At 39.9% G+C, this 14,628-nt stretch overlaps 1 protein-coding gene across 1 annotated transcript in view; it reads left to right on the plus strand.

The window, feature by feature from the left end:
• Positions 1 to 14,628, plus strand: part of mcf2l2 (MCF.2 cell line derived transforming sequence-like 2) — a gene marked incomplete at its 5' end in the record, with an annotated part of 115,974 nt that overhangs the window by 62,523 nt on the left and 38,823 nt on the right. Inside the window, 6 exons of the mRNA XM_079158007.1 lie at positions 1,880 to 1,946; positions 4,421 to 4,536; positions 9,695 to 9,764; positions 10,752 to 10,844; positions 11,070 to 11,162; positions 12,552 to 12,674. Of these exons, the coding sequence (XP_079014133.1) occupies positions 1,880 to 1,946; positions 4,421 to 4,536; positions 9,695 to 9,764; positions 10,752 to 10,844; positions 11,070 to 11,162; positions 12,552 to 12,674 (562 nt within the window). The remainder of the gene's footprint in view (positions 1 to 1,879; positions 1,947 to 4,420; positions 4,537 to 9,694; positions 9,765 to 10,751; positions 10,845 to 11,069; positions 11,163 to 12,551; positions 12,675 to 14,628) is intronic.

Raw genomic sequence — 14,628 nt, forward strand, 5'->3', positions numbered from 1 at the left:
TTCAGCATGTGTGTATATGTGGAATCCATGTCCTCAGCTGTATCAGCTGATGCACACATCATGTGCAGTAAACCTAGTTAGGGCTGTACGTCGACAGGAGGATAGGCCTGTGTCTGTGTGTGTGAGCACATGTGTGAAATTGTACAAATCAGAGCCAGCACATTTGTACACAGACAGGTAATGAGCGCACAAGACTAGCCCACTGTGTCCCTGTACTTGTGCACATTCTTAGTGCTAACGAGGTTAGAGACAGACGCTTCAGTTGTGGTCTGCGTCTTGCTTTTGCAAGCGTTTGCAAACACACCACCATTCCCTCTTGTCCATGTGTGTGATATGACAGATGGGAGGGTCTGATGCATTTGCTTCAAGCTTTATTGACCGCTAGAATTGTGGTGTACATCGAACAGCCTTTTAGCACATCTCTGTGGGCTTGTGATAGCAAGTGAAGGACCATTACTGGATGTCCATATTTGCTTAGTTCGGGTTGATTTTGCTTTATGGAAAATGATAAAGGCTTTAAAACTAGTTTGACAAAAAAAACGAGCTTTCTTCCTCACTGGATGGATTTTCACATGGATCACTTTCATTTGGGGCTCCTCCACAAGACAAGGCCTCAACATGAGGTGATAATGCAGGCGTCACCTCCACTTTGAATACAGTTTGCTCATCACGAGGAGTACTACTCGGGTTGTATAATGTCTTTTTTTTGTCTCTGCTCTCCAAAATTGAATAGAGACCCTGATGATGTCATCAGTGTGTCTTGGCTTGGACTTTGACAGATACTATAATATATATTTGTACTCAGAGTTCCCGGGCAAATACCAGGATCTCAGTTTCCATTATTTATATACTCAGCTTGCACTAAGCCTTCAGATCGTGCTGTAATATGAGGAGGCTCAAACAGAGTGATGTAACACATTCCTAATTACCCATTCTGCATTACAGCATTAGGAAAGGTTGGCACGAGAGAAAAAGTCACAGAACCACCAATGTCGAATTCATCCTGTGTGCACCATGGATATCTGTACCACATTGCAAAGCAATCCATCCAATAGTGTTTTCCGTCAGGTCTGACACACCGAGCCTTGCTGCTACATGACTAAAAGTGAGTACGCCAGGGTCCACATTAAGTACATCAGAGGGTGTATGCATAGGCTCTGTGCGGACATCCAGGTACAGCCAATTTGTTGTGAATGTACGAACTAGTTCGAGCAGACACTAAGCTACATATGGGCAGCGTAGCGATCATCTGTGCATGTGTGGAACGCGTCCTCCATGCAGACAGTACAAACAGAACTACTGCGCGTCTGTGGTTACCACGGCTGTGTGCAAATGCGTTTGTTTGGGAGTATATACGAGGATACGTTTTAGCAACTCTCAAAAGTTAGACATGAATATTCTCCTGATGATTCACGCAGTGTTCAACAACCAAGTCCCTGTTAAACATTAATACAAGGATATAATTACAAATTTAGAGGAAGCAATTTGAAATAAAGCGGTAGGAGTGTGAACCTGAGTGACTCTCACAGCTCATTCTTCGTCAGAAATTCCTAAGTTGCACTAACTGTAAGAGTGTATTGGCTAAAAAGCTAGAGATGAAGTGGACTGGACTATGACTGGAACAAGGAAGGATGAGGATGTCCCCATTACTTCTCCTCTTTCCACAGCAAAGTGCAATCCTTTGGTAATGGTGCCATATTTGTCCGTTGGGACTCACTCTTCTCAAACGATGTCATTGCTGCTGTGCCAACACTTAACTTCATGGTTTCTGATTTATCAGTTTGTTTGTTTTTTTGGGTGGAAATTCAGCCAGAAGGGTTTCATTATGATTTGCTCTGCATGCCTTAGAAATCAGCCCGTTCTGTGCTCTTCTCTGCAGACACATCATGACTGAGCTGATTGAAACAGAGAGGCTGTATGTGGAGGAACTGCAAAGTATCATGGAGGTACAGTATTTCTGCTGGTTCTAGAATTGTCCTACACTGCATCACAGCTCACTTTAAAACAGATACGATCTTCCATTGTTTAGTTATTCATCTCAGTCCTTAATCTCTGCTCGTCATGCTGTTGTTGAATGTTTAACATGCCCCTTTAATTCCAGTAAATTGCCACTTGGACATTGGCTAATCGCTAATATTCAGTAACTTTCTTTAGTTTCAGCGATGAGAAACTGGGTAAATCTTCATCATCTCATCAATCATTTGTGTTCACTTTTGGTTTGATGTCTGGCTATACCAGTGGTTTCTCTGTCACGCCCACTTTGGAGGAAGAAACATGTTCACGCCCCACCGCCCCAACTAAATTGTAACAAAATGATTCATGTTGAACTTTTATTGAAATAACATTTTGTGACTCCTCCATCTGTGCTTTCTCAAATAATAGAATAAAGAAAATTGCTCCATCAGACAAAAACAAATACAATGTGCAATCACTTTGTTAGAATAATGCAAATAATGTTCTATTTGTGCAAAACATAACTCATATTTGGCAAAAAATAGCTTATTGTGGCTGCAATTAACCTGTTTTGCACTGAATATCTTTTAAAACAACAATAAAGTGCAACCTGTGCAGAACTAAATGAGTGCAGATATGTGAGCCATCAGGTTTATCAGTATCAGTGGCTGCAATGAGCTGCTTTCCACTACAAATATTTTTAAAACGGGGAGCAGACTTGATGCGGCCACTCTCAGTTCATGCTCAATGTTGAGCTTAGATCTGTATTATTTAGTTTTGAGAGGCAACAGCAGAAAAGCCGACCTCACAGAGGTAGGATGTGGCGAAGGGAAGCACACTGAGCTACACGTGAGTCGCCAAGAATCTTGTCCGTCGCGCATGCGCAGCGTAACCTGTATACGGCGTAACGTAAACATTTACACAAAGTACAGGCATTTCGCCATGTATGTATTAATGACTTAGTTTTATGTCCGTGTACTTTGTACTTTTGTAATATGTGAAGTTCTGAATAAAGTTCTTGAAATAAAATAATTCTGCATTTCCCCCTGCGCCCCAACTGTAATACCACTGCGCCCCACTAGAGGGGCGCGCCTCACAGTTTGAGAAATATTGCGCTAAACTGATGCTGTTCACAGCTCGTTTGTTTGGTCTTGTGACTGTAAAGTCTCTGGCCCTGTGATTTAGTGTGGGGACTCAAAAGAAACATGGGCAAAATTAGCATGACAGAGCCAGAGATATCCCAACTTTTAGTCCCAAATATGGGTCCATCTCCATGAGCACTGGATCCTATACATCCCATAATGCAACTTGTTAGTGTCTGCTCTTTAGACTTAGACTGCCTGGTAAACCCAATGGCCTTTCAAACATACCAGCAGCTTTTAAGACAAGTTTTCTGTTTAACAGTCTATTCCTGATGGAATCTAACTGAATGCGGTCCGTGTCATTTTATACTTCAAGCTAACAGAGCTAATTAAAAACTGAATAAATCGCTGTTGTTAAAGGGCCAGTGTGTAGAGTTTAGGGGGATTTATTAGCAGACATGGAATATAATATTCATAACTATGTCTTCATTGGTGTATAATGACCTGAAACTAAGACTTGTAGTGTTTTCGTTGGCTTAGAATGAGTCCTTCATACCTACATAGTACATAGGGAGCAGGTCGTCCTTAAGGAGTCCACTATGTTTGTACAGTAGCCCAGAACGGACAAACCAAACACTGGCTCTAAAGAGAGCCTTTCATGTTTTAATATTACCTGAAGGCCACCGTAGTTCTCGCTGGGTGTTGAGTTGGTTGTGACCTGCGACCTCACCACTAGATGCCACTAAATCCCACACACGGACCCTTGAACCAAACTCCCAAAGGGGCTTTGAGTTCAGAGCTAATCTTTAAATTCCATCCGATAGAGAGGGCTGGTCTCATCTGTTACTTTTATTAATGATCATTTGACATACATGTTAAAGTATCATATAGTGTTATTAGTAAAAAGAGAATCAAATGGCTTGTGTGTGATGTAGCTCTTGGTATTCAATTTTTTAATTTCAATAAGGAAATTCTTAATGCAAATAACTCCAGATATCAAATAGCATTTTGGCTACTGGTACATCCTGAGTTCAATACGTGCATTGATTACCTTTTAGTAGAAAGAAGACTTTTCCTCATAAATCCAACTTCCAGACTCCGTCAGTGTTTGAACTCCGTATGATCTCCTGGGGTGAATATGTCCAATACATTTTCTGTTGGTTTACACACGCAGGAATGCATTGATTCTGACTCTGCATTATATTGATTACATGACACAGAGCATGCGTGTTAGTGTATGTTGGTCTATGAGTCATTCTCATCACCTACAGGTGTCGATTTGTAGCCAGAGTTTGACACTGCAGATGGGCAGATCTTAAGAACCTCTGTTTCTCTTCTTCTTCTTCTTCTTCTTCTTCTTCTTCTACCCTCCTCCTTCTTTCCAGGGTTATTTTGCAGAGCTGGATAACTCAGAGCTGAGCCACCTCATCCCCCCGTCGCTGGACAACAAACGGGATGTGCTGTTTGGCAACCTGCCAGAGATATATGAATTCCACAACAGGTAGGCGGGATGCGTTTTGAACATTGTCCTGCCTTCTGCTCTGTGTCTTCTAACATATCGGTAACAAACAAGAATGACCACAGGTTCAAATGGTACCACTGTCTGAAGCCATCCTATTAGTATTCGTATCAGTTACTTGTGTTGTCAGAGACCTTGTGATTATTTAGAATTTAGAATTTCATTTGTTTAGTTTTTCTCTAAACTTAATTAATGTTAGTCCAATATTCATGTTCTTTTAGCTCTTTTTTACTCTCCACCAACTGCAGAAAAAAAGATGTACTGTCGTGCAGGCAACCTCTTTGATGTGATGCTCATCAGTGTGCTGAATCAACATTAAGGTCAACGTCAAGTTGAACTACGACACATCAAAATGTACTGAAAATTCATTCCGTCCATTGAGGCAACATGCATAGCAACATATTCAGGACATTGTTCTGATTGTTCATCAGCAATAAACTCTAAATAAGTAAGAGAAGGCAACCAATCAGATGCTAGCAGGTCTTTGTGGAACGCAGAAGGGGAATACAAGTCTATAAATCTGCCACAAATAGCCTGCAGATCAGAGGGCTCTTCAACATTTACAAAAAACGCTCTTGCACACTTATTGCTAGTGTGTGATTGGTTAAGCTGCTGCGGGCCTAAGGTTGTCTGTAGTGTATGTTAGCTTCATCAGAAGATTGCTAACTGAAATGCAAACATTGATCAGAGCAGTGTTAAATTCACAATGATGTTTTAAGTGAAGGCTTTAGGAGAAGCATGTCTGTGTACATGATATCTGAAGAAGTTATGAGTTTATTTACAGTACATTACAGTCATTCAGCAGACGCTTTTATCCAAAGTGAGTCACTATTCAGATCCTATCACACCGTAGCACAGCTCCGGGAGCAATTTTATAATAATTTGTACAGAACAGTAGGTCACAGGATGAAATCATCTGTTTTCTGCTTATTGGCCAAAAGTGAAATGCAATGAGTACAGTACTGTTTACAATCCAACACACAAAAAACACAAAACACTTCTGGTTTCACTTTCTATCACCCCATGACTAAAATGCTTTAGAAACATACTTATAATGTGTTATAAACTGCTTATAGCACTGTATAATTATAGTTATAAGCATTCATAAATATCCATAATGCTTTATAACAATAATCATAACACATTATAAAGCAAGGATCATAGTTATAATACACTATGTTCTTTTCTATATTGCATTATAATCGTTATTATGAATTATAATGTAATTATAAGTTACTCAAAGTGCTTGGTGTTTCTTTTAAGTAAAGTGAAAATATATCATTAAATCTATGCAAGAACACACAAAATGTAAAAATTCATTTTTACTTTAATTGTGTGAAATTAAAAGCTGTTGTTTCATAAACGTTGTACCATTGATATCTGAAAGGTTATATGGCCTTTATTTGAAATCATTCTGTTGCGGTAGTTTTTGCTGCTTTGGGACGAATAATGAATCCAGTAAGATTTGTGCTTTGTCTTCCACTCACATCCGTCTCCACAGTCGGCATTGCAGCTCGTCTGTTTGCTGAAGGGAGTCACACACTCACAGTAACCAGTTCAGTGAGCTCTAGGTGTCTTCCAAACGTTAGGATTAAGATCTACTATTTATGTAGTGGGAGGAGCATCAAATAGACAATGTGCATCAGACTGTCTTATACAAACAAAGTGTTGTGTGACCACACCTACGAGATAATATCATAAACGTTTGACATAGTCAGTGTTTCCATTGTCAACTGTCGTGGCTGTGCTGCTATAGCTGGTTCACTGTCCATCCTCTTTGTTAACATGTTAGTCGGAGGGCTCCTCTACACTTTTAGTCCCAAGAGTGAAAGGCTCCACTCAATCCTGAGTTAAGTCAATGATTTGATCACTTCATGTGAAATTCATTCAATCTCAAGCTTTATAACCTTATATAATTGCTGCTGCTACAGCTGTCAACCTTTCCATTCCAGCACAGACATCTTATCAGCTCACAGTGACAGCTGTCACAAGCAGATTGTATCAGCTGTATAGCTAACTAGCTAATTAATATTAACTCCATGACGGTTAAATGATTCCAGCTGGCTTTTAGTTGTTTCAAATTAGAGCATCCTGTATGAAGGTCTCAGATATACTTGATGGCTACATGAATGAAGCTGAAAGACTTTGTCAGCATGCTAACCAGCTAATGGTTCATGTAGAAGACATGGAATGAAAGAAACAAGTGATTCCTGTTTTGCAATGTAGTGCTAGACATTACTAGTATTATTGTACAGTATTATAACTAACATTTTAATTTAAATATCACTGGTTCTAATATAATCATTTTGGCTGCTTGCTATAGAAAAAAAACATGTTAAATTCATTATTTGTATTTTCAAACAATCTGTGTCCCTTTTACAAAAGCAAAGGCTTGGAGGACGAGGACACAGTGGTGAGTTTGAGAATGCTGTGTCAGGTAGAGACTGAAAGAGATTGTGTCTAACATCCTGTCGAAACAATCTCTACAGATCTACAGTCATACCAAAACTAAAGTTATGCTAGGTTAATACTGTAGGTAATAAGCTACTTATTACCTATTGTTAGCTCAGGTAAGTATCAGTTACATGGGCAGTTATTGAGCAGTGTGCATGGGCCATGGTGAAGGATGACCGTGGCAGTTTCAAACCTGTGGTCAACGTTGTGGATTGAAACAAAAGAAAAACAAATTACTTGGTTATGTTTCGGGAACAAAAGTACTTAGATTTAATGAAACATTGTGGTTTGGCTTCAAATGAGTACGTTGGTATGTACTGTAAGGGGCCGGGTCATTAGAGACACCTGCGTTCCTGCCAGAGGGCTCCACCCATCCCCAGAGGAGAGCATTGGCATCAGGCGTGGGAAGAGACACACATGCAGCTGATCTCCTCATCAGGAAGGTGAACAAAGGACAATCAGGGAAGCTGATTTTGTGTCACATGCTAAGATCTCCAGGGTGAGCTTTGGTTACAGTTGGAACCGGTAAATCGGCGAGCGGCCTGGCTGAGATTGTTTTAAATGTTGTAGTTTTGAAATCATGCTCTTGACGGAGCTCGATTTTTACTTTTTTTTTTTTGCTTAATTACAGACCCTGGTAACAGCTCCTCTGACTGTCTTTGATTGCTGTGCTGCCACACACTCGTGCAATCCTGTTACATTCTGTAACGTAAAACATCTAAACTAAAATAAGTCAACACTGACTATTGCTTTCCACATTGGCCTCCTCCCTATGCGGCCTTCTGCGGAATTTGATTAGAAACAAACAAAAGGGAAATGCATTTTTTATTAGAAATAATAAATAAAACATTTCTTAATTGCTTAATTGGCAACGTCATTTTTTAGGACACCAGGCTGACATTGCACACCACTCCAGCGCGTTGAGGAATCCAAAGCTTGAAGGACACGCTGTCCCGTTGCTTGGCGAGGACTGGAACGTTGTTTAATTAGCAGTTAATTTGTGCTCACAAGTTGGATTTGATCCACTTTGCCTTAAAGATTTGCACAGACAGTATAACAAATAATTAAGTTTTGTAAACAGAAATATTGAACTTTTGGGACTTTTGTGGTCCCATTTGAGTCGTAGAGCTGGGGTTTACTTCCTGAAATCATAGCTCCACTCTGTAAATGTAAAGAACTGTACAGCATGTGTGCTTGTGCTCCACGTACGAACAAAAGTGTCCGTGCCGACAAGATAGTCATTCAAAGTAACTGTCAACAAGCAGACACATTCAGAGACACACATGCAGACTGCAGACTCCTTGAAGGCCTGAACCAAAGAGTTGCTCCTCCTTTCTCTCCATGCGCGCTCTTCTTAGTACACTTCCTTTCCTCTCTCTATTGCTTCCTGTTTTGCCTCTTTCTAGCCGTCTCCCTGTCAACGTGTTGCCGCTTCCTCTCATCTCTTCACAGCAACTGGTAAAAGTGTGAGGTGGAGCCGTCATGACACTGCCTAGGATTCTTTACTCTTCTTTAAACTCCTCTTCTCTAAACTCTTCTTCTTTAAACTCCTGTTCTCTAAACTCTTCTTCTTTAAACTCCTCTTCTCTAAACTCTTCTTCTTTAAACTCCTGTTCTCTAAACTCTTCTTCTTTAAACTCCTCTTCTCTAAACTCTTCTTCTTTAAACTCCTGTTCTCTAAACTCTTCTTCTTTAAACTCCTCTTCTCTAAACTCTTCTTCTTTAAACTCCTGTTCTCTAAACTCTTCTTCTTTAAACTCCTCTTCTCTAAACTCTTCTTCTTTAAACTCCTTGGTTTTTACATTTCAAGGGGCCAAAACCTCACTTGTTGTGGGCACACCGAGTACTCCAGTGATTTAGTATTACGCTTCCTTAAAGTTGGGAGAAAACGATAGATTAAAAGATAATGAACTTTTAGTCACTGAATTGATCATCATACTTTCAACCTGCTCATTACTTGCATGCAGTCTTTTCAAAATAAACTTCTGTCTTCACAAGAAACTACTTAGTTAAGGCAACAAAACTAGTTTGTCACGTTTAGGACAAGATCTTGGTTTGCGTTAGAATAACTACAGAAGTGCCGTTACTTAAGTACAGACGTTACATGCAAACGTTAACTTTGCGTTTCACGAGGCACAGACAGCAGTCTCTTGATGAAAGACATTTTTTGTTCAACCCATCCACCTGAACTCTTTACATTTCCGTGTTGTTGTGATTAGGTGGATTACAATTGATTTCATGGGTTGTCTACGAAGTACAGCGCATTCATCATCAGAAGGTATAGATATGAATGCTATTTGAGGCAGCTCCAAAAACACTTTCCATGATGAGAAGCATATTTTTCTTGGATCCTCCCTGCCTGGTATATGCCCACATCGTTCAAACTCTGTGGTCTCAAGGTCCAAACTGAGATTACCTTAATGAACCACTGCAGGAGATTTTCTCAGACCAAATGAATGACTACAGCAACTGTACTGAAGGAATGTCCAAGTTGTTGAAGCCAAAACCTGCTTACACATGTTCCCCGGGCGCTTCTCAGCAGCCCACTGCTCCCTATAAACTAGGGATGGGTTGAAATTTTGTGTATGTGTATATGTATATCTTATCTAGTAAATTGGCTTCCAGCCCGGCAAAGAACAAATGACAGCGTGTGTTCTCATTCTGTTTGTTCACAACTTGCCTGCAGTACGTTTCTGAGGGAGCTGGAGAACTGTGCAGAGAAACCAGAGCTGGTGGGAACCTGTTTCCTGAAAAGGGTGAGTTCCGTAGTCGTGGAATTATATGTTACATGAGTATTTGTATTTTGTTAATTTACATTTTTACTGCTGAATAATAAATACTTTTCAAAACTACTTTTAGTACTTCAAGTATGTTTTACTGATACTTCATCTGTACTTTTACTTGCAATGTATATATTTCTGTGTATATGTATTTTCTTGGGTCCTTTTATCTCCGGTCTCTAGTTCTTTTTTTATTCATTTCCGTACTGAGGTAGGTCTTCCGTTCTGTTTCAGACAGACAATCTGGGGATGGGTCAACATTTTCTCCAGGGTGTAAAAAGAACCCCGTTCAGTGCAGCCCTGCTTCAATGGACTAAAGTTGTCCCGATTGTCAGAGAAGGGAAACAGAGAATGAACCCAAATGCAGACAGACGAGGAAGCAGCAGTGGACTCTGAGATTTTCATGGCTAAGTGCTACATGAATACTGTGAAAGTATCAAATATGCTCAATCCATGGAGAGATTCATGAACTGTGCCTTTAAACGAGCCGTCAGGAGTGATGTCACAACTATACAATATATATCGACCTGTATTTATTGACCAGCTGATACCATCCAACGCTCATCTATGTTGTTTTGGGCATTAGCAAACAAACGTTTTTGTCACTTTTGTATGAGACCCTTATACTGGATTAAGTCCTTTGCTTTGTATGACCAACCGTTCAACCCCAAATCTTTGGATTTGAGAAAAAGGAAATTGCCAGTGACCATAATCCAGGCAGCAGTTACAGCATGTTTCCTTCAACATAGATTTGTCAAAGCAAATGAATAACTTGCAGACGGACTTAAATAGGGTTTGTCTCATGATGGTGGGCTCCTTTAATGAATGAGGAGATGAGGTTGACCAGCCACTGATGGGCCAAATTGACTGACTTTGTATTCCAGCAACAGCTAAAATTGACCAGAAAGTGACAAGAGTTGATTTACTGTAAGGCTTCACTCAGACATGTCTTTGTGTTGTCAGAAAGAAGAGCTGCAGGTGTATGAGAAGTACTGTCAGAACAAACCCCGCTCTGAAGTCCTCTGGAGACAGTGTGGAGACAGCCTCTTCTTTCAGGTAACACACACACACACACAAACACACACACACACACACACACACACACACACACACACTGAACAACCTCACTGTAGGAGTCATATCTTCTGCATTATCGACATTGTTGCTGTCCCATTTTTGCAAAGGTGTGTTTTGGCATGAACATGCAGCATTAACACTAAGTTTTGAAGATTGGTCTTGTGTCCCCTCCTGATGGACAATGGTTGGTGTTTGTGACAACAGGAATGCCAGAAGAAGCTGGACCACAAACTGTCTCTGGATGCCTACCTGCTGAAGCCTGTCCAGAGGATCACCAAATACCAACTCATGCTGAAGGTAACCAACTGAGACACCCACAACACTTCGTGCTGTCAGCTGTTGGGAACTCTGAATCCTGCTTGCTTGCTTTTTGGTTGAGCTACAAGATCTCATTAAAAATGATCCAAATGATGTTTGACTAATATTTCAGTAAATTAATAACAGGGCATTTAGTTCAACCTGCTGCATGTAATCCCCCACGAGAGTTCCTAAAACCTCTTGTTGAGCTTGGAGCCCCAATGAGGGTGCAGTCTTTCAGGGACCCAGAGTTCACATCTACACCCCCGTGTTGGTGTTTAGAGGTCAAAGTTCTGAACTGTCCAAAAATCCAGTTTTTTTAGTTATTTTCAAGTTTATTTTTGGGGGCGTTTCCAGACTGGAAATGTGGCGAGAGAGGGAGAGAGAGGTATGCTACACATGCATCAGAGGTCCCAGGTTCCGTGGCATGCACTGCAGCCATTGGACTACCGAGGCAAGTTTTGAAATTATTAATATTAAGTAGATTTTGTTAACAGCCCTTTTTTTATGAATATGCAGTCTGGAGGTACCACATATTATTTGTACCACTAAATGAAATGTTAAAGTCGCTCAATACAGAATTCGGGGCATGCCTTTTGCCTGCCCACGGCTCTCAACATGGCAGCGGCTGAGCCAGCTGCTAGCAGTGCTAACAATGCCAACAGTGTTGACGGAGCTAACAGTCTTTACCGGGGAGCCGGAAGGTGGGCGCTACGGTAACTGCATGCCGCATGAGCACAGGGCAGAGCGGCGGCAAAGAGTAAGCCAGTGGAACACAACAGACAGACTCACATGCACTCACGTGCACTAAAAGACGTGCACGGCTGGCTCGGCTATGTCAACAAAACACAGAAGCTCTGGTAACGACAGAGGGAGAGGGATTTCATTTTCTCGTCAGGTAGACATTACTCTTCTACATCTTTGACAACAGTTGTTTGCTGCTATATTAATGCTCGGAATCCTGTGTATTGAACCTTTAAATTGTTTGTAAAACAACAAGGAAGATATTGACTTAATTTACATAATGGTCAGCTTCACCAGCCACAGCTAGAATCTTATAACAGTTCCCAGTTCTTGGTGGTTTACTCACCCAGTGTTGTGACCTTTATAAACAAAAATGTAATACATTTTTAAAAAATCATGAAAGATTTACAAATAATTTACATAACTTAAAAAATGGGTTCATAAGGAACCAAAGGCCTCAGGAATGAGCTGCTTATATGTGACACATCTGAGGACACAGCTGAAGGTTCTGACACTGTAATGCTATGATATGAACTTCATGTTGTTATGTACGGAAGACATGGCCTCACTCTCCCCAATGGTATCGTCAGTCTTTATTCTTTTTTAATCCTTCCTTTCTTTTTCTGACCCTTTCCTGTCTTCCAGGAGATGTTGAAGTGCAGTAAGGGTGAGGGGACGGCTGAGTTGGAGGAGGCTTTATCCACCATGCTGGACATCATCAAGTCTGTCAACGACTCTATGCACCAGATAGCCATCACTGGCTTTGAGGTCAGTGAGTGGAATTCATTCATCATCGCTATCATCATCATGTGCAAAGAGGAACAAGTTGAGAAAACTTGATAAATAGGGCTGTATGACCGGCTGGTTGTGTCAAATCAGTTTTACTGCGGTTGTTTTTTTCCGTTAAACTTCTCTGTGTGCCAAAATTAAAAAGACTAGTTCTGTCAACTGATATGTTTTTTATTTAGATAATTTGAAAGTAGGCACACTTTAGAAATTAAGTTAAGCCAACCATTGTTTAGTTACAGAGCTGTTGGATTTGATTTCAAGTAGTATTTCACTCTCTTTTCGTGATCCACTGCAGCATTAGCTGTGCTGCTAGCAGCTACATCCAAACATGGATTAGTTGACCAGGGTTTGAAATTGATTGTATGAAGAGTTTTGAGAGCACAGCCTCTTTTGGGGCACTTTTGCTGTTTTTCGAAAGTATCAAATACAAAAAGACTGAAAAACTGTGGATCCCAGTAAAAGTCTGTCCACACCACCTAAACTCAGCTCCAAATGATTTATCAGCCAAACACACAACAAAGTTGTTGAGATTCTTTGGATGTGTGCGTTTCATTCTCAGTGATTCCATCTCATTCCCTGGTGATTTATATCTGTGTGTTTGGTCTCACCAGCTGTTTCAAAGACTTTTCTTCTGAACTTAGGGGAACAGTGATATATATCATGGTATGGATCTGCTTGGCTACACAGAGACACACAGTTTGCGATCATGGGTAAACAGATGTAGTTTTGGGGCACTTGCTGGAATCCCTAATTGTGTCAATTATTTTTGAGAAGACAGTGCAGATACAGCTTATTCTAAGACGTCGAATAATGTACTTTGGGTAAACATCTCTGGATTCATGACTTTGAAATTGAAAAAATGTAATAACGAATAAATACAAAGAAGCTGAAAAAAAGCAGATTTTCTGTGATTCAATATTTTATTATTCAATACGAGTAAGCTAGCTTGTAAGTTAGCTTGAGTATAACAGCAAATCATTAGCATTTACAACTCAAAATCTGTAATACTAGAAAAGGATCATAAGATCACAATCATGGTATTGTTATTTATCAATGAATATTATGACCATAGTAAATAATCTTTCTGATTATGGCATTCATCATTTGCCGGGGACAATGTTCTTATTTTCTGTAAAATAAATAATAAATAAAAAGTCAGTAAGATAAAGTAAGATAATATAATAAATCATAATAAATATAAATAAAATACATCTATACACTATGAACTATAAACTTTAATTCATATTGAGTTAGAAAAGCTGTATTATTTGCATTAGTTTAAAGTAGAGTGACACCATCACACAGTCAGTGATGTCATACAGGACGTCCTGCAGATAGTGGACGCCAGTTAAGGTTTGATGGAAGCAGATTCAAATCTTTAGCATCTGACAAAGTTGAGAATTTTATTCCTAGAAAGAAATAGAAATTGACGCAAATGGCTGGATCCTGGTCCGGTCGTTTGCTTTCAGAAAGACTCTCTGAAAACAAACAACACTTTGTTTATGCAACTACATCCCACTGTACCAATGCTCATTCTAACATGCTGTGTGGTCTTCTGTTGAGATCAAATGGAATCAGATATTGTCACTGATTTTCAATACAAATCTATTTCAACCATTGGTCTGAATATATTTTTTATGGAACATTTTACTATACCTATCTGAATTTCCTTTTTTTCTGGGAGGATAGCTCAAACAATTGATTGGAACAAACTTTCTTAATAGTCTTTAATTTCTAAATAAGAATTGATTCATTCTTCCTGTTCATGCTCGTTCAGGAGGTTTGGTTGTGAGCATAATCAATGCCAAGGATTTGTTATAAAAGGATGCCTGTTGTACACCGTCTGTGAACAACAACTTCACACAGCAGAGATGAGACCAGGTGTCAGAAATTCAGCAAAATTAATTTTAACGAACTAAGCAGTGTGAGTAGT

Source organism: Pholis gunnellus (genome assembly GCF_910591455.1).
Source record: "Pholis gunnellus genome assembly, chromosome: 4".
NCBI lineage: Eukaryota > Metazoa > Chordata > Actinopteri > Perciformes > Pholidae > Pholis > Pholis gunnellus.